This window comes from Hyperolius riggenbachi, chromosome 8 (genome assembly GCF_040937935.1).
Source record: "Hyperolius riggenbachi isolate aHypRig1 chromosome 8, aHypRig1.pri, whole genome shotgun sequence".
NCBI lineage: Eukaryota > Metazoa > Chordata > Amphibia > Anura > Hyperoliidae > Hyperolius > Hyperolius riggenbachi.
Window position 1 is genome coordinate 226,003,457 of NC_090653.1, and position 19,021 is coordinate 226,022,477.

The 19,021-nt window shown below is 41.7% G+C and overlaps 1 protein-coding gene across 1 annotated transcript in view; it reads right to left on the minus strand.

The window, feature by feature from the left end:
• LOC137528471 (myosin-4-like) overlaps positions 1-19,021 on the minus strand; it is a 77,104-nt gene that overhangs the window by 37,223 nt on the left and 20,860 nt on the right. Inside the window, exons 6-26 of the mRNA XM_068249760.1 lie at positions 18,206-18,298; positions 18,035-18,098; positions 17,866-17,964; positions 17,650-17,753; positions 13,203-13,341; positions 12,995-13,113; positions 12,756-12,905; positions 12,060-12,230; positions 11,651-11,957; positions 11,486-11,556; positions 11,311-11,398; positions 10,136-10,253; positions 9,859-9,982; positions 7,864-8,000; positions 7,519-7,774; positions 7,179-7,421; positions 6,899-7,075; positions 5,777-5,922; positions 3,217-3,307; positions 2,001-2,390; positions 1,792-1,918 (exon numbers count right to left, since the gene is read on the minus strand). Of these exons, the coding sequence (XP_068105861.1) occupies positions 1,792-1,918; positions 2,001-2,390; positions 3,217-3,307; positions 5,777-5,922; positions 6,899-7,075; positions 7,179-7,421; positions 7,519-7,774; positions 7,864-8,000; positions 9,859-9,982; positions 10,136-10,253; positions 11,311-11,398; positions 11,486-11,556; positions 11,651-11,957; positions 12,060-12,230; positions 12,756-12,905; positions 12,995-13,113; positions 13,203-13,341; positions 17,650-17,753; positions 17,866-17,964; positions 18,035-18,098; positions 18,206-18,298 (3,214 nt within the window). The remainder of the gene's footprint in view (positions 1-1,791; positions 1,919-2,000; positions 2,391-3,216; positions 3,308-5,776; positions 5,923-6,898; positions 7,076-7,178; positions 7,422-7,518; positions 7,775-7,863; positions 8,001-9,858; positions 9,983-10,135; positions 10,254-11,310; positions 11,399-11,485; positions 11,557-11,650; positions 11,958-12,059; positions 12,231-12,755; positions 12,906-12,994; positions 13,114-13,202; positions 13,342-17,649; positions 17,754-17,865; positions 17,965-18,034; positions 18,099-18,205; positions 18,299-19,021) is intronic.

Sequence of the window (19,021 nt, forward strand, 5' to 3'; positions counted from 1 at the left end):
TTCTACCAGCCCCCTGCAGCAGTCCTGTGCCCTCGCAGCCACTCACTAATCCTCTGGTCCCCCGCTGTCAGCTAGTTTCATTTTTGCTGACAGGCCTGACAGGACAGGCCACGCGTAGCTTTCTCCGCATTCCCCGACTGCAATTAGCGGACCACAACACATACAAAAATACGCGTTGCCGCATATCTATGCGTTGGTAACGCGACACAATAGTGCTAATTGCGGTCGGGAATGCAGAGGAAGCTACGCGTGGCCAGTCCTGTCGGCAAAAGCAAAACTAGCTGGCAGCGGGAGACCAGAGGATTAGTGAGTGGCTGCGAGGGCTCAGGACTGCTGCAGGGGGCTGGTAGAAGCCCCAGATGAGTAAAGTGTCCCTTTAGGCTGGTTTCACAGTGGGACGTTACAGGCGCACGTTAGAGCAGCCTGTAACGCAGCCCACCGCACAGCAATGAAAAATCAATGGGCTGTTCACAGTGCCCACGTTGCGTTACAGTGTAACGCTGCGCCATAAAATAACGTACTGCATGCAGTACTTTGTAAGCGGCAGAGCCGCGTTAGACTGTTTGCACATGCTCAGTAATGTTGGGGAGGAGCGGAGAGCGGCCAGGCACATGGCTAATTATTATTCACTGCACTCAGTGACGTGCAGTGTTTACTTCCTGGAGCAGCCGCTCTGTGCGGCGATTGGCCAGTGGGACCACATGATGCTGCATGCATCCAAGAGTGCGCATCACGGCATCACGGACGCCAGAGTGAGCTGCACAACGCGGCTCACTCTGACGTCCAAAGCAGGGAGCACCAGGCTTGCGTTAGGGGCACGTTATGCGACCATAACGTCCCCTAAAACGCAACGTCCTGGTGTGAAACCAGCCTTAAAGCTCAATTCTAGGATTTTTTTGTTATTATTTTTATTTTAGTTATGAATAGTGTCTAAAGAGGTTAGAATCTTTTTGTGCTTTTATCACTTCAGGTGTACTTTAGAAATAAAGTAATCTTTTTCCTAGAATTGGAAATTAATCAAAACTAAAGTCATGCTTTACTTATTAATCTTCATTTAAAGTGGACCCAAATTAAAAATACAAAATTTCAGAAATAAAATCTATTTTCTAAATTAAAATAATAAATAGCAGCCTTTTTTTCAGCTGCATGACGACAAATATAAAATATTTTACATTTATTGGAGGAACCCCTTTCCTTCCTTTCATATTGCCGGGACAGAATCCGGCAAACTGGTGGAGTAGGTGGTGTCCGGCAATGGAGAAATTGCTAATGGCTGCCACCTGTATAACCCTAGTTATGAAAATAGAAGGGTGAAAAGCATGAACTGAAATGCTCATAGGCTTGAAGAAGTGTTTATTTATCTATGTATGTGTCAGAGTGGTGCAGCTAAATATTTTGAATTTAAAAAATTGTTTGGTTTGGGTCTGCTTTAACATATCAATGGCTTCTATATTATTTGTTTGGCTTCTGAATCTCTCACTTAAAGAGAAATTCCACTCTTGTTAAAAAAAAAATGGCAGTCTTACCGCTAGTTGGTGCATGAGGCCAATTAATCCTACTCATATGCAAAGCTGATGGAATTACTTATTTCTCAACAAAGGTGGAATCTTACTTCAGATGCCATACGGGAATGTCCATTGCAATATCGAATCCAATGTCAGACTGTGTGATAGGGCCCATAGGAAAGCATGAGTCCACTGTATATGATGTTCTACTTATGCCCACTCTACAAAACAGTCCAGCAGCAAACCTAGCATGAACCAACCCATGGTTGAAATGTTTTTAACATACCATTCTCCGTTTGCAAACGAGCCTTTTGGGCAGTGAGATCATTAAGCAAACGTAAATGTTCTTCCTCCTTTGCCTTGGATTCACTCAGTTGATCTTCAAGTATACGATTGAGTTTCTCAAGGTTGGCCTACAAGAATGTTTGGTAAGGTTGTTGCTTTCCTTCCTGAAGAAAAGTAATACACAGTACATATAAAGCTATTTTTAATCACCTTGGATTTAGAAACACTATCCATGTTGCCAGCGAGGTCATCAATCTCCATCTTCAGTTCACTCTTCTCCTTCTCCAGCTTCTGTTTAATGCGCTGAAGGTTGTCAACCTGTTCCCCAAACTCAGCTACACTATCAGCATGTTTCTTGCGTAGAGCAGCAGTAGTTGCTTCGTTGTGAAGGGTGATGTCTTCCAGGTCACGTTTCATTTTCAGGAACTCAGCTTCACGCTTTTTGTTGAGCTCAACTTGGGCAGATGTTGCCCCACCAGCTTCTTCAAGTCTTTCACTAATTTCCTCAAGCTCTCTAGAGAGATCAGCTCTCTGTTTCTCAACCTTGCCTCGAGCTGCCCTCTCAGACTCAATTTCCTCCTCGAGCTCTTCAATGCGAGCCTAAAAATTGCAGTTGGTTTTACTGAATGTGACTTTAAAACAAACAACGTGTACAACTTTAATGCATACCTCCTAACTTCCTGAGATGAGAATAAAAGTCATTGTTAGAGTGCAAAAATCAGGGTACAGGGCATACCAGTTCTACCACATCTCAAGTTGTGCCCTACTACATCTTCAGTAACTCAAAAATTAACGAGTAAAAGGCATATTTTAACATTTCAGATTACACTGGTGCTTACGTTCAGTATTTTCTGTTATGCTTTCTTTTGATAATAAAAATGCAATTCTTTAGAGGTTGAATGTAAAGTTTACCACAATAAACTTATTTTAGTAGGTAAAATAAATTTGTTAAGTGGGCAGCACTGTGGCGTAGTGGTAAGTGCTCTCGCCTTGCCGTGCTGAGTCCCTGATTCAAATCCCAGCCAGGTCAACATCTTCAAGGAGTTTGTATGTTCTCCCCATGTCTGCATGGGTTTCCTCTGGGCATTCCGGTTTTCTCCCAAATCCCAAAAACATACAAATAAATTAATTGGCTTCCCCCTCAATTGGACCTAGACTGCAATACATACACTACACGATACATACGTAGACATATGACTATGGTAGAGATTAGACTGTGAGCCCCACTGAGGGACAGTTAAGTGACAAGACAATATACTATGTACAGCGCTGCGGAAGATGACAATGCTATATAAATACTAAATAATAATAATAATTTATTCAGATCTGTATGTTGGATTAAAAAGAGGAACAAATGAGGAAGAAAGACTGACCGTGCCCCAAAATAGAAAGATTGTAATGACTATTCTGTAATACTCTATTTTACCTGCAATTCCTTGATCTTCTTCTGAAGTTGAGTTCCCAAGACCTGTTCATCCTCAATTTTTGCTTGGACCTGGCTTATTTCAAAGTCCTTCCTGTGATAAAAGAACAATCCTGATTAGAAAATGGAATGGTACTTTTTCTATATTTCTTCTTTAGTGGGTAACAAATCTGTGCATCAAAATCAAGTGCATTTCATAGGAATGTAATTGTATAAAGTCATTGTTAAGCAAACAAAACAAAAGGGAGGGTTCTACTAAAATATGGATAGGGCGTACAATGAGATGTGCAAAACCATGTAGGCAACACATTATATAGTATATGAAAAAAAGGGGATTTAATGAAAGACAGAGGCTTTAACCACTTCACAACTGAGGGGTTTTACCCCTTCAGCATCCAAGCAATTTTCACCTTTCAGCTCCTTCCATTCATTTGCCAATAACTTTATCTCTACTTATCAGAATGAAATGTGTTAAATGTGTTTTTTTTATTACTTATTAGGCTTACTTTGGGTGGTACATTATGCCAAGAATTTTTTTATTATAAATGTTTTTTAATGGAAAAATAAGAAAAAATTGGAAAAAAATCCTTATTTTTCAGTTTTCGGCCATTATAATTTTTAAATAATGCATGCTACCGTAATTAAAATCCACGTAATTAATGTGCCCATTTGTACCGGTTATTACACCATTTAAATGATGTCCCTATCACAATGTCTGGCGCCAATATTTTATTAGGAAATAAAGATGCATTTTTTTCAGTTTTGCATCCATCACTAATAAAAAGCCCATAATTTATAAAGTAACAATATTATACCGTCTTGACATACATATTAAAAAAGTTCAGTCCCTAAGAAAACTATTAATGCATTTTTTATAATTGTAAATTTATTTCATTGTATTTTTTTACAAAAAAAATAAATGTTGGTAACTATTGGGGAGTGTGGGAGGTAAGGGGTTAATTTAAAATGTAAAAACAGGTCTTTGCATTTAAAAAAAGTACTTTTAGATGTAGTTTTACTATTTGGCCACAAGATGGCCTCAGTCTTTTTTTTGTTATATGTCCTGTAAGCGAAATATGTATGCTTACAGGAAGTGTACTGAAGATGGGAAACTTTTATTTATTAGAATGATCGTGCAGCTTCTCATAAAAGGCGCCGATAATTGCTACGGGGACTTAGATCAATGATTAGGAATTGCTTTCCCATTCATTGATCTCCTGGCGGGCAGATGGCAACATGAACGAGCGCACAAATAAGCGGGAGCGCTTACAGCAGTGGTAGCAGCGGGAGTACGTATATTTACTCCCCTGGGCGGTTAGATGAAGTCTGCAGGGGAGTAGATATACTGTACTGGAGCTGTGAAGTGGTTAATATTTAAGAGTTCACAGGCTTAATGTACATCATAATGGCTCATCCAGTATTGTAATCTGTAATGTGATCAATCCTAAAGCCTTGTACACATGCCTCACTGTTCTTGGCTGGACGGGCAGTCAGGGGCGACTTGGCTGAGAATCTTGCATCTGTACAGGTGTCTCACCAGGCCTGCCAAAGTCATGTGCCCGATCTTTAAGCATCCATTGTTCCCCTCCTTACCGATCCTCTCACCTCCACCCTGTTGAAAGCTACTGTGTAGTGCACTATGAGTCATCCCTCCCCTCCTCCATAGCAATAGACATGTTGCATCTGTACAGCATTGGTTCCTGGATCATTGCCAAAGGGATGAAGTAATGATTCCTTTGGGCAATGAGCATTATGCGGACCTTAAGTATTGATAGTGAGGCTAGCACATAGGAGTCTTCTATGGCAAACAAGCAGTATGTCTATGGAGAAGACAACGGTACACATGCTACACAAGCTGAGTCCAAGCAGTAGATCCATGCTACAGGTGCGAACCATCCTGTGCCTGTACTTCGTTGCATACAGGAACATGGTTGCAAACATCTGAGGATCCCAGCACTAGGTCAGAGGGAGGATGTAGATCCACCAGAGGCTTCCCACTACTAAGGTATCAATTTTTTTTCATCATGGGATCTTGCAGTGCCATAAATGTACTAGATCTAGGGTTTTAAAAACTGATTGTCAAAATAATCAGTACCTCTAATTATAAAGTGTGCATTACCGAGCTAAAATGTCAGACTTCAACCTTCCTTTTCAAATGCGCAAGCCTCTATATTGGTCTTGCAATGTGATGGATGCCTTAACTGAGCAATAGGTAATCTCAGTAGCTCAGTGTATGTTGCTATCATTGGAGTGTATTCACTAAGCTGCAGTGAGCAGAATGAATGCACAAAGTCTTCTCGCATGATGAATGCAATGCATTATGCTCTGCTTATCATGGGTAACACTTACCGCACACTCCTTACCATAACTTAGTGAATATACCCAATTGTCCTTTATTTCAGCTTTTTATATCTCTAGAAACATCTAATTATTTTGACATGCAGTTTTTAGCAAATACAACGTTACCTCTGTACATGATTTGAGTATGTATGTTTTTGTCATATGCTTCATGTCTATGGTTTAGGTTTGCAACTTGTTTTATTTTAAAGGGAGAAATTCTTACTTTTTCAATTTTTCATCAATTTGTTGCTTGTCATTTTCCAGGTCCATGACTGTTTCCTGGGAGAGTTTCAGGTCACCTTCCAGCTTCCTCTTGGCTCTCTCCAAATCAAGACGAAGTTTCTTCTCTTGCTCCAGGGAACCTTGCAACTAGATTTCCATAACATATTAATTGGCTGTTTTACAATTATCTTGTCAGTTTACAAACTGGTATTTAAAGAAAACCTGAACTGAAAATAAAAAGTCAAAATAACCATAAAAAAGGTCATACTTACCTCCTCTGCAGTCTACTCCTCAATCTCTTTCTCCTCTCCTGCATCCTGTTTGTCCACTGTGACCAATGATGACCTCTATTTGAAATATGGGCATTACCCCATAACAGCTTCCTGGTCAGCACACTGTTAAACTGCAATATCGCCCACTTGAGCCATAGGGAAACATGGACATTACCTTGTACACTCAATTGTAACTGACAGCCGCTGATATATAACTGACAGCAACTGGTATATTTCAGTCCGGACAAAATATTGTCAGAACTGGAAAGGATCACTGTAAGAAGAAAATGGTGAGCCTCTGAGAGGAACTGACGATGAGGTAAGTATGTAATATTCATTTGCAGCTACATCATGTGTTTATTTTAAATAATTTTACTCACTTCAGGTTCCCTTTAAATAAATCCTGAAGTTTTTTTTAAAAGATAGGTACTTACCTCTTTAGAGGGAATCCTCTGGCTAGTCCAGAGGCTTCTTGTATCTTGGTACACCCCACCATTTTAGCAGCGTGTTCCTCGGTTTCTTCTCAGTGCAAGCATGGCCATACTACACATACAAATGTATGGACATGAAGTCTCAGTAAAATAAAAGCACTTGTACAGGGAGGAAAAAAGCTGTGCATGAGTGCCTTTGTTGCACTGGGCCTGCCTGAACCCTACTCGCACATACATAGTACAGACACTTTTGTTCATGGCCACACTCCCACTCAGAGGAAACAAATTTGACCCACTGGGTTGAATATGATTAGAGGGACCTGGCGTTCGAACAGTAGGGTGTACGAAGATGCAATAACGTTCCATGTTAAATATATATCCTTTATTTTCTAACTTCAGGATTACTTTAAAGATACTTACATCATCTACTTGCTGTTCCAGCTTCGTCTTTGCCTTGGTCAAGGAGCTGACTTTGTCTTCCTCAGCCTGAAGGTCATCAAGAACTTGCATGTGGGACTCCTGGAGAGCTTTCTTCTCTTTGGAGAGTTTGGATATTGTTTCGTCTAGACTTGCCATTTCTTCAGTAAGGTTTTTAACCTATAAATAAAGTTGTGGTGGTGGGGGGAGGGGGGAGAGGGAAATAGATTAAGTAATTTCAAATTCTTTTAGGAAATATTAGCCTTACTGTTGTAATCTATACCTTGTTTTCTGTGGCATGCTTTTCCTTTTCTACTTTGGCCAGGGTAAGCTCCAGATCATCAATGTCTCTCTTCAACTGAGAGCACTCATCTTCCAGTTTCCTCTTCTTTGCTGTAAGCTCAGCGTTGCTTTCTTCTTCATCTTCGAGTCTCTCAGTGAGCTCCTTGATCTTTGACTCAAGCTGAATTTTACTCTTGATAAGACCTTCACATCTCTCCTCAGCATCTGCCAGAGTCTCAGATTCCTGTTGGAAAACATTTTTATGTAGGCAATATTTGTGGTTATTGGATGCATTATGTGTACATTTCTTTGATAAAGTATCGCTAGGTAACTGTATCTACCGATTGCACTTGGAGCTGCAAGTTGTTCTTCTCTTGCAGTAGACCAACTAGTTTTTCCTCTAATTCCTTCTTCTTGGCTTCTGCTTTGGCCAGAGCTTCCTTGAGCTTATCAAACTCCTCTTTCAAATTTGCCATCTCTTTTTCGGTTTCGGCACTCTTCAAAAGGGGCTTAATCTTGAAATACAGCTTAATCCACGGCCAATGTTTGATATTCATGAATGATCTGATATTGTACTGCAAGGTGTAGAGGGCCTCCCTGTTACAGAAATTTATCAACAAGCATTGTTTTTTACTTCACAGCCTGAGATCTGCATTGTAATATCATTAGTAAAGCAGAAATCTTACTTTCTCTCTATCATCTTTTTGTACTCTGATCTCATCAAGTAACCTCTGCAGAGAGCCTGTGTTCGGGTGATGAGTTCTGCCAACTTTTCATCCCTCATTTCCTCTAAGGTACCTAAGAGACCAGCCTTGAAGAACACCTTTAAAGGGAGAAATACAATTAAAGTTGAACTCTGGTCTCTGCTTTGCTCGTTCTCGACACAGTATTACCCACTTAGCATTTTCAATCAAAATTACTGTGAACATCTAAGCACTGAAGCCAAATATCCAGTATCCAACTCTGTTTACATCAGGTGCCAGTTTACAACAGGTAAAGCCTTGACTCCTGTCCTTACTGAACAAAAGTTAAAGAGAATTTAAGGTGGTTTAAAAAACTAGAACTAAACAGGCACCCAGCCAACTATGCTAATGCTCTCATAAAATGCCTTGATTTCATCTAAATAAGTGTTACCATTTTTTCAGTAATATCGTGTTGACATTATTTTAGTCTTGTGTAAATAGAAGGTAGTTTGGCTTTCACCCAGAAGCTAAAGCCCTCTCTTCCCCTCCCAACCAATTATGTGGCTACCTCTCCCTTCCCTCTCTAGGAAGCTGGGTGGCGATGGAAGGGGAAGTGTTTGGCTTCCAGATGACAGCTGAACCTCCACCATTTTAGATGGGGGAGGGGGAGGTGCATTTTTACCACTCCATTATGAAAAAAATTATATAAGACTTGGGGGTGGGGGGTTGGAGTGTCCCCCAGGACTTACCTAAGGGTTGCTGCTTCTCTGGCTTGCAGTACATAGAGAATGCACACCTGACCAGCCGTATCTGCTGATTTTTTTCGTTCCCGGCAGTGTCTCCTTTGCGCTGTAATGTATGCCGAGAGATGTAGTCCGTGGATGTGAGTACATGGACTACATCTCCTGGCATGCATAATGGCTAGTGCACAGGACACTGGTAGGGACTACAAAATCTGGCAGATGCGGCCAGTGGGGTAGAGAACATGATGCATCTCTTATTGGCTGGGGGCCACTACCCCTTAGGTAATTACTGAAGCTCACCCAAACCCCTGCCCCCTATTATGAATCTCCTTTATGGGGAAAAATACAGTGCTTAGGTTGCTTTAAGACTGGGTTCATTCTCGCATTCAATGGGTGGCCTGCACAGCGGATCTGATGTGCAATCCGCTATGCGGTCCCAGCAAGTTTTGACTACTCCGTTGTGTCTACTTTAATGGACATGTCATCAATAGCATTACCTGTCTGAATTCCATCAATAATTTTTATTCCAGATCTAATGTGGCCTGTAGGTTGGACCTGTGCTGCCCAATCATTACAGGGCTTGCCAGTGATATTTGATCTACCCTGTGTTGGCAAGCACAGATGGCTTACTGTAAGTAGGTCTTATTATTCAACTTGCATTTGCAACATAATTGTACTTGAAATATTTCTTAAAACTTTCTAAACAATATGGATTAATGGATATGCCACTGACTATAAAGATCAAATTGTATGAAGTTGAAAGTATTAGTTGTGGTGTTTCAAATAGCAGCTACTGTTTGGAGCAGTCCAAAGATCGAAGAAGGATTTGTTTACAGTTTTTGTACATTTAAAACATTTAAAACATTAACCTATTGCAGACAGGCAGTCTCTGGCCCTTTAAACACTTATTTTTTTCTAAAAATTAAGCTGTTATCACTGTGGCTCACTGCGGTGCATGGAGCTCTGCTGTCATTATCAGCGAGCAAGTTGCAGCAACGGCAGAGCAGCCAAAAAGTCAACAGTGATGAGACTGCAAAGCGTGAGTAGCTGAAACCTATGACCTGGCAGGGGTAATAGCCCAGAAACAGGATGTAGATTTCAACTAGCAAGGTCTGGTACCGGTTAATAAATCTGCAGTATTGAAAACCTACAGTATTCTGAATAACAGAATTACTCTGGGATTAGTTGTCCTAATTACTAAATTACAGTCCACAGTTATAAGAAAGAACAGGTCTGAAAACTCATGATTCTGTACCTTGGTGTGGCCAAATTTATACTGAGTGTGGTCAATATCAATGGAGCCTAAGAGTTTCTCGCAAGCCTTCTTACTGTCTATAAACTGTCCCTCTGGGATTGCACTCGCATTCAGAATTTTGTAGCTAGTTGGAGAGAGAGAAAAAGCCATCAGTACTTAAAGTTCCTTTGGTTGCATGGAAAATAGGGTGAGTATTTAAGCATATGCATTTAGATTGTAATAATCATTTAAAAAGTTTAAACTAAAATACCCTTATGCACTAGACTTGAATACTTACCGTTGCTTAAAGTCAGCATAAAGGATTCTGCTGGGGAATCCTTTTCTGCAAATTCTGATACCCTCAAGTACACCGTTACATCTCAGCTGGTGAATGATCAAATGGCTATCCATGACACCTGGGAGTAAACAGTCATGATGCTCAAGGTTAAGTTTTATACAGATGCCTAATCTCTGCTGTCCTAAATAAACATTAAGTATTTGTTATAGCATTTTTGAAACAAGTTGTGTGCAGTTAATGATGGTCCTGTCCTGAAGAACTCATGAAGATGCATGAGATTTGTTTGATCAACTGATAGATTTGCAAAACTCTGATTTGCTGTCATCACGTCAAGGTTTAGCACATGATCATGACTAGCAAATCAAAGGCTTTCGTATCTATCATCTGACAGAACTCATAACATGCTTCTCTATGAGTTCTCCTAGACATGACAATCGCTATGTGCAGACACACTCCTCGGCTACTGTGGAATGAGTCAACATGCAAGTGACGAGTAAGAGTGAGATACCAATCAGTAGTGCTCACTCATCATTACTTATTGAGTGATCCTGTAGAGCGTGCATGAAAAAGGGACGCAAGGAAATTTGGGCGCCCAGTTTCAACTAGTAAAATTTGTAAAAAAAAAAAACACAAAACTATATCTATAAAATAAAAGTGTAAGTTACTGAGGTAAAATATCAGTAAATAAAACCAATAGTTTACTCAAACTTAACAACTATTCTCACATAGAACCCTTCCCTTAACATTGCTTAAGCTTAACTGTCCCTCCCCCACACCTAACCCTTGAAAACACCCCTCCCACATATAACCTTAACCACCCCCCCATGACTAAACCTTAAAACACCCCCATGTCAAACCTTAACCTCCCCCCACATCTTACTGAATTCACTGGTTTACCGTTGCTCTGCGCATATACTACCGTGATCGCTTGTGCATTTTTACCGCTTTTCCATGCATCACCATAGACTTGCTTTGCTGCATAATCTCCTAGTATCGATTTAGCTACTTACACCGCATCCACAGGTAATGTGAATAGTCTCAATGGGTCTAATGGCCATTGCAACGGGTGAGCGGTGGTGGAGCGGGCTGCAACATAATTCAAGGTGGTAGATCGAGGCAGTAAGTGGACCTATAAGGTCTGGATCTGAGTGCTAAAGAATTGATAAATATTATACCTGGTGTCTTGGTTTCATTGGGGATAAGGCAGCGCACAAAGTGAGGATGAGTGCTTCTCAAGGTAGTCATCAGCTTGCCCAAGTTTTCCTGCAAAAGAAACAATTTTTTCATAACATGCCTAAAAGCAGAATACATGTATATATAGCTCTGTATGGAGCTTAACATCATACTGACTCTGAACAGGGCAGATACAGTCTGGAAAGAGGATCCCTTCTTCTTCTTTGCTGTTTTGCCACCGGCATCAGCTAATGATGTGTAATGGAAGATTTATCATGCAACTTAATCTCAATGTGAGAAAGGCACAGCTGAAAATACAAAGCAAAGAGATAAACAGCTCACCATCAGGAGAATTGTAGGTGGCGTACAAGAGGGCCAACAGCTTCATTGAAGCTTTCTGGTAGAGTTGAATAACAGACTCGTTCAGTGGATCCTTATTTTTGTCAAGCCAGCCACTGATGTTGTAATCTACAGTTCCAGCATAGTGCACCAGGGAGAAGTGGGCTTCAGCCTTTCCTTTGCCAGGCTTGGGTTTCTCAAAGTTCTTGCACTTTCCTAGATGCTGTTCATACAACTTGTTCTTGAAGGATGTGTCATCAGCCTTGGGGAACATGCACTCCTCTTCAAGGATGGAGAAGATACCCATGGGCTGAAAGCCAATAATGAATCACTGAGTTTCATAGTAATAGAGTGATATATATATATATATATATATATATATGTTTAATACAATATAATGTAATGAACATACCTTCTCAATCAGTTCAATGCAGGCAGCCAAGTCCATACCAAAGTCAATGAACTCCCAGTCAATACCTTCTTTTTTGTATTCCTCCTGTTCCAGGACGAACATGTGGTGGTTGAAGAACTGTTGCAGTTTCTCATTGGTGAAGTTGATGCAGAGCTGTTCCAAGCTGTTGAACTGTAAATGAAGGAGAAAAATTAGGTAATACAGTAGGGGCCTCATTTGCGAAGTCATAATGGCCCATACTCACGGGCTACAATTGTCTCCGCAACACGCGGCGCGCGCGTGTTGCGGCGACAGGTCGCCCGTGAGTATGAGGCACAACGCGGGCGCGCACCCCGAAACGTCGCTCGTCGCTGCTGTCACCAGGCGATTGGCGCGGTCAATCGCCCGGCTACAGTTGCCGCCGCAACTCCGCCGCAACTGTTGCTAGTCCGCGTGAGTATGCGGACTAGCGACAGCAACCAGCAGGGAATATCCTGAACTTCCGGCGGGAGGAGAAACATCAGCGACAGCTTCCTTCGCGTCAGTTGCCAGGTCCCTCCGCCGTGTGTATGCGGAGGGACCTGGCGACGAGCTTTCGCCGGCCTGTTGCACACACACTTCCGTGTGCTAGCAACAGGCCAGAAATGTTGCCCGTGAGTATGGGCCATTAGACTGAAAAATCTTGGTCTGTGAGTCGACAGAAAATGAAGAACGTACATCAAAGATTTCAAATCCAGCAATATCCAGCACACCAATGAAGTACTGCCTGGGCTGCTTAGTATCAAGCTGCTGGTTGATGCGGGTGACCATCCACAAGAAGAGCTTCTCATAGACAGACTTGGTGAGGGCACCAACTGCGTTGTAGACCTGGAAAGCAATGAGAAGAACAACTTATAGGCAGCAGAATACACATTTTTTTTACTATATCTTTGGATAATTTTTACTTTGACTGGTACCTGCGGCACAGTTTGTCCCTTGGTGACAAATTCATTGCCTACTTTTACTCTTGGGTAGCACAAAGCCTTCAATAAATCAGCAGAGTTCAGGCCCATCAAATAGGAGATCTTGTCAGCAACTAGAGAAATGAATATGAAATAAATCCATACAGATACCAGTGGTTGAGAAATGCTCATAGATATTCTAAATAAACTGTGAAAGACCAACCCTCAGTGTTATCTGGCTCAGCCTGCTCCTCCCTCTGCTTTTGCTTGAACTTCAAGTTGCCATGATGCATGACTGCACCAGTCAGCTTATAGATGCCATTTTTTTCATCTTGGTTGAATCCTAGGATGCCAATGGCAGTCTATTGGAAAAAAAAATAACTTGTGAATTTGGTGCCTTTTAAATAAGCAATACATTTTTTATGAGTTCAGATACAGTGCTCAGTACAACATTACTAATTATTCAACATTTCTAATGTTCAGTTCATCCAAGTTAGAGGTTTTGTCACATCAGCTATGCTCATGCAGAATCAGATCATGACTTCCTTGTTCTTTCAGTAACATTTACATAATAAACTTGTCATGACACTTTTCATGAAATATTAAGATCAAAACCCTTAACATTCTATCAGCGTTAGTGGGAATCTGAAGTGAAAATCAACTTATGAGATGATCATTTGCATGTGAAGTACTTCTAAGAAATATAACATTAGTGGCACAAATATGAGTCTCATGTTGTTTCCAGTACAGGAAGAATTAAGAAACTTTAGTTGTTATCTATTCAAAAGAGCTTCTCTGAGCGTACGTTAAAAAGGGGCGCTGGGAAAAAAGGGCGCGGGGTTTTAAACGATAAACATGGATAATGTTTAAAAATATAATGTACTATATTTCGTTTAAAAATAATGTTTTATAAAGTTATAAATCATTAAATAATGTGCATGAAATTGGCAATTGTGAAAACGTTAATCTTCCGTTTAAAAAGTGAAACGTATAATAACGTTTAAAAAAAAATAGTAAGTAACCCTCCCTGTACCTACCCCTAACCCCTAGACCCCCGTGTTGGTGCCTAAACCTAAGACCCCCTGTTGGTGCCTAAACCTAAGACCCCCCTGGTGGTGCCTAAACCTAAGACCCCCCTGTTGGTGCCTAAACCTAAGACCCCCCTGTTGGTGCCTAAACCTAAGACCCCCCTGGTGGTGCCTAAACCTAAGACTCCCCTGATGGTGCCTAAACCTAAGACTCCCCTGTGATAAGCATTAATAACGTGTGAAAAAAATATTGTGCTGTTTTTCGTTTAAAAATAATGTTTTAAAAAAGATTGTACTGTTTTTCGTTTAAAAATAATGTTTAAAAAATTATAAATCATAAAATAATGTGTAATCATGAGAAGCAGTTATAAAACAGTAAAAGTCTCCGGGCGCCGCTTATAAAACGTTATTTTTCTCCGGCGCCCTTTTTTCCTGTCGGGCGCCCATTAAACGATATTTATTATGGGAGTAAATGGCGGCGCCCGATTTGTCCACTTGCCTCAGGCGCCCGAATTTACTGTTACCCTTCTCTGAGCTATCCGATGAATTTAATCAGACAGCAATGCTATTTTCTGAGGCACTTATCTCAACCTGTCTCTCACTGTTTCTTGTTTGTTTGAGCTTTTTCTGCCAAGAAGTTAAAATAGTCATTAGCTCTGCTCTGTTTCATCATTTAAAATACAGAGTGTAAATTGTAAACTGCAAATATTAGAGAATAATGCAATATTCTAGAAAAAAACGACTATATAACGGAAAATAAAAATAGGAGATTCTTTTCTTTGCCACTAATGTTCTATTAATTATCCGTACTACACATACAATTCATTATATCATAAGTTTTTTTTTATTCAGTATCACTTGAACCCTGTATTCAAATAAACTTTGTCTTTGCCTCCTGTTTTTCAGACTGCCCCTAAACACATTAGGGTCTGCTGTAAGGTTTGGCATTATGTGTAAGATCTTTAGGGCATTCATGGTGGGGAAATGCCAAGACCCGGGCTGAGGTGAAAGCTTCCGGGTCTCGGCAGACTGCTGACGTCACTGGAGTGAAGCCTGGCACTCAGCTCCCATTGGATAGGTGGTGGACGCGCTCTCAGTATGCGATCCGCTGCTGTAAACAGTAACCACGTGTGTATGTTGCATGCCAGCTGATCAGATGACATGCTGAGTCTCTATTGGTTGTTTTCAATTCTGTTTGTTTCTGATTGGTTAGTCCTCGTATTTAAGCATGTTGAGCGCCCCCAGACATCGCCCGTGATAGCATTAGCTTTTGGCTTGTTGCTGGGTATGCGCTCACAAAACCTTCTGACTCCTCTTGCCGATTTCGCCTTGTATCGTGACCACGTTTATACTAGATTGATTCCCTGGTGCCGACTCTGCCTGTATCCTGACTACGCTCTATTGGATTACCCATTGCTAACTCTGTTTGTTTCCTGACCACGCTCTATTGGATAACCTGTTGCCAACTCTATTGTACCTGTGTGAGAGAACGCGGAAAAGCCGCTGCGTGTGCTGCTGAGGAGGTGGCGGATTCCGCGTCTAATGCGGCGGTTTGCACGCGGAAGCGTGCGTCTGGTAACAGGGCAGAACGCGGAAAAGCCGCCGCATGTAACAACAGTAAGGTGGCTGGTTCCGTGTCCAGCACGGCGGTTTGCATGCGGCAGCATGTGTCTGGTGTGGATGAGTCTGTTAGTGCACACAGGCTTAGGAATACGCGCGCGCGCGCTGAGAGGCAGAACTCTTATACTGGGCAAGGAGAGATCAGCTGATCACGCCGATCAGCTGACTCCAGAGCAGGTTACTATAGGTTGATCAATTAGGGGTAGTGCCGGAGAGCACTACTCCATATATAGTTACTGCTGGCCAGTCTCAAGTTGTCTGCCGATGCAAACACTATGTGGAAGCACTCAGACCTTAGTCATATCCAACAGTGTGTTTAAACCAGGTGGACCTGGGAATTCACACTGAGCCAGATTTCTTGTACTATTATTATGTTTATGCTTAGACTAGTTCCAGGGTGTAGAGACCACGAACCTCACACCCAGACTAGGGAACTTGTGTTATCTATCTGTTATGCTTCAGACTAGTTCCAGGGTGTAGAGACCACGGACCTCACACCCAGACTAGGGAACTTGTGTTATCTATCTGTTATATTTCAGACTAGTTCCAGGGTGTAGAGACCACGGACCTCACACCCAGACTAGGGAACTTGTGTTATCTATCTGTTATACTTCAGACTAGTTCCAGGGTGTAGAGACCACGGACCTCACACCCAGACTAGGGAACTTGCGTTATCTATCTGTTATTCATCAGACTAGTTCCAGGGTGTAGAGACCAAGGACCTCACACCCAGACTAGGCATTTTTGACATCTGTTATGACTTACTGCTTTCCTGACTATCCCTTTGATCTCTGATTCGGTACCTCGCATATCTGATATTCCGTTGCCAGACCCTGCTTGCCTTGGATACCTAATCAGCCTTCTGTCTTTGTACTTTATCTGTCCGTGTGTTGCCGACCAGGCGTGCCCGACCTCGAGAGCTATCTCTCCTCTTAAGAGATAGTCTCCAGATCAGATAGTGACATCCACCTTCAGGTGTCACTCACTCTCTGGTCCTTCCTATCTCCAGCCTAACTCCACCCCTTGGAGAGTCTCAGGCTGCTGGAAGGTTCCTGTGCCCTCAAGAGCAGTATTCCTTTACTGCCTATGATCACCTGCTCAGCAGGTGCATTACTCAAAGTACTACTGTTACACCAAACACTCACATACCTATAGGTGTCCAGAGGTTAGCAATATATCTGTATTATCGGTGATTCTGCAGATCATCAATAATCAGGTATATATCTGCATTCTTGGTGATACTGCAGATCACCAATAATCAGATTCTCTCTGCGTGCTGACACCAATCGTTACAACCTGGAGTTTGCCTGTTTGCCGCCTGGATCGACCTCTGCCTGAATAAGGACTTGCAAGAACGCTGCCTGGACTGACATCTGGCTAGTACTGACCACGCTCTCTCTAAAGTGCCTAATCTGCATATCATTACTCCTGCTTGCAGTCATCTGACTCTCATCTGGATTGCCTCATCCTCCAGGCCTCAGGTGACTATTACACTTGTGATACTATGCCTTGTATGATATTTATTGGTTCTGTTTGGTGGATACTATCTGTCAGTCTGTATGCTACATCTACCTGCAGGGTTATTGTAGTTCTGTGCTAGGTAGGAGTTTGTGCAGGTGTTATGGGCTGGGCTATAGGTCAGTCATATGGGCATACAGCCTGACGTATGTGGGGAGACATCATGTTTGCATGGAATTTTAATTTTATGTCCTTTCCAAATGCTACCTCCTCCCCAAAGGGGGGGGGGGGGCAAGAAAAAACGGGGAGGAAGATGAGAGTGCTGTGCAGGGCAGTGGGCTGGTCTCTGAACCATCTTTAGCACATTTTCTGTGGTCTACCATTGAATAGAAAGGAAATTCTGGCCCATGTCACTCTACTAGCCCTTATACCTTATCTGAGTTGTTAGAGGCTAATTGGGCCTGTGTGAATCCCTGTCCAGTCCAGGCAATTTGGTGCCTTTGAATTGTTCCCTGAAAATTGGGCGTAGTGTTTTTTGTATGTATTCAAACATTAAAGTCTTACATCAGTTGCCAGCAACTCATCTTCGTCATTAATGCTCTTCACAGAGATTTCCCCCTGACTGATTGATGGAAAGTCGTATGGGTTGGTGGTCAGAAGTAGCATCTCTAGACATGAAGACATGGAAATTAATGATAAATAACAACTTAAATAAACACATTCTTATGGTTTGAAGGGCTTGTCATCTGATTTCTTATTTTAAAATATAAAGGAACATACCAATAATTTCTGGTTTCTTATTTGTCAAGATCTGGTAGAAGATGTGGTAGCTCCTCTCAGCCGATAACTGGAAAGTAACTCTGGACTTTTCCAGCAGATCTGTAAATATATATAGTGTTACATATCATGAAATACAAACACCTTACACAGATAAAGATTTCTCACTTACATGTTTCGATATCAGCTGAAGACAGCTTTCCAGTGGTGCCAAAATGGATTCTGATAAATTTACCCTAAATAGGACAAGAGATCCTTAGACCACAAAGCTCTAGGTAACACAGTTGTCATGGACCCAAATGTGAGCAGTTAAAAAATGAAGATGAACTCCAACAATACTCACGAAACGAGAGGAATTATCATTTCTCAAGGTCTTTGCGTTGCCGAAGGCTTCCAGCAGAGGGTTTGCCTGGATGATTTGATCTTCCAGAGTACCCTAAAGACAAAGACGTTTAAATGATTTGTAAGCTGTAAAATGAATCCCCAATTGTGGGCACATTTGTAAATATACCATCATCATTTTTCAAATATACCATCAAATAGCTGCTCAGCTCCCACTAGATTGGACGCACATTGGCACGGTAAAAGCACATCCACTCAGGATACACTGTGCTCCATCACACATCCATGGCATCATTTGCATTACCTGCTGTTTGGCATATGCTCTGTCTGCAATGCCTGCTACCATCCACCGCCACTTGGTCCAGGGAAGAGCAGGTACAGACTGGAGGTCGGCAGAGCATGAGGCTCCCCATTGGTTTACAATACACCAATTCTCCCTAGCAACAGGGAGGATTTTCATTGATCCACCATAAACCAATGAGAGTCCTTTCTGTTGCTGAGGATGCCCATTGGCCTTTTCCTATCCAATGGGGAGCCTAATGCTTCTGCCAGGCTCTGGTCTTTTTACCCAACTTCAGGACTGAGCAGAGGAGTTAGTAGTGTTGAAACCGGGGCACGTGGGTATTGACATTTTGCAACAAGCAAAAGAAATGCAGTAGACCAGCAAAAAATGCAATAGGTTGGGCATTTTTTGGGGGCACACAGATTTGTTTTTTTTTGTTTTGTTTTATTTTTACATGTGAAAGTGGATCCTATTTTAAACAATAGAATACATTTCCTTTCTTGAATGGTGGTATACAAAATGTACTGAATGGAT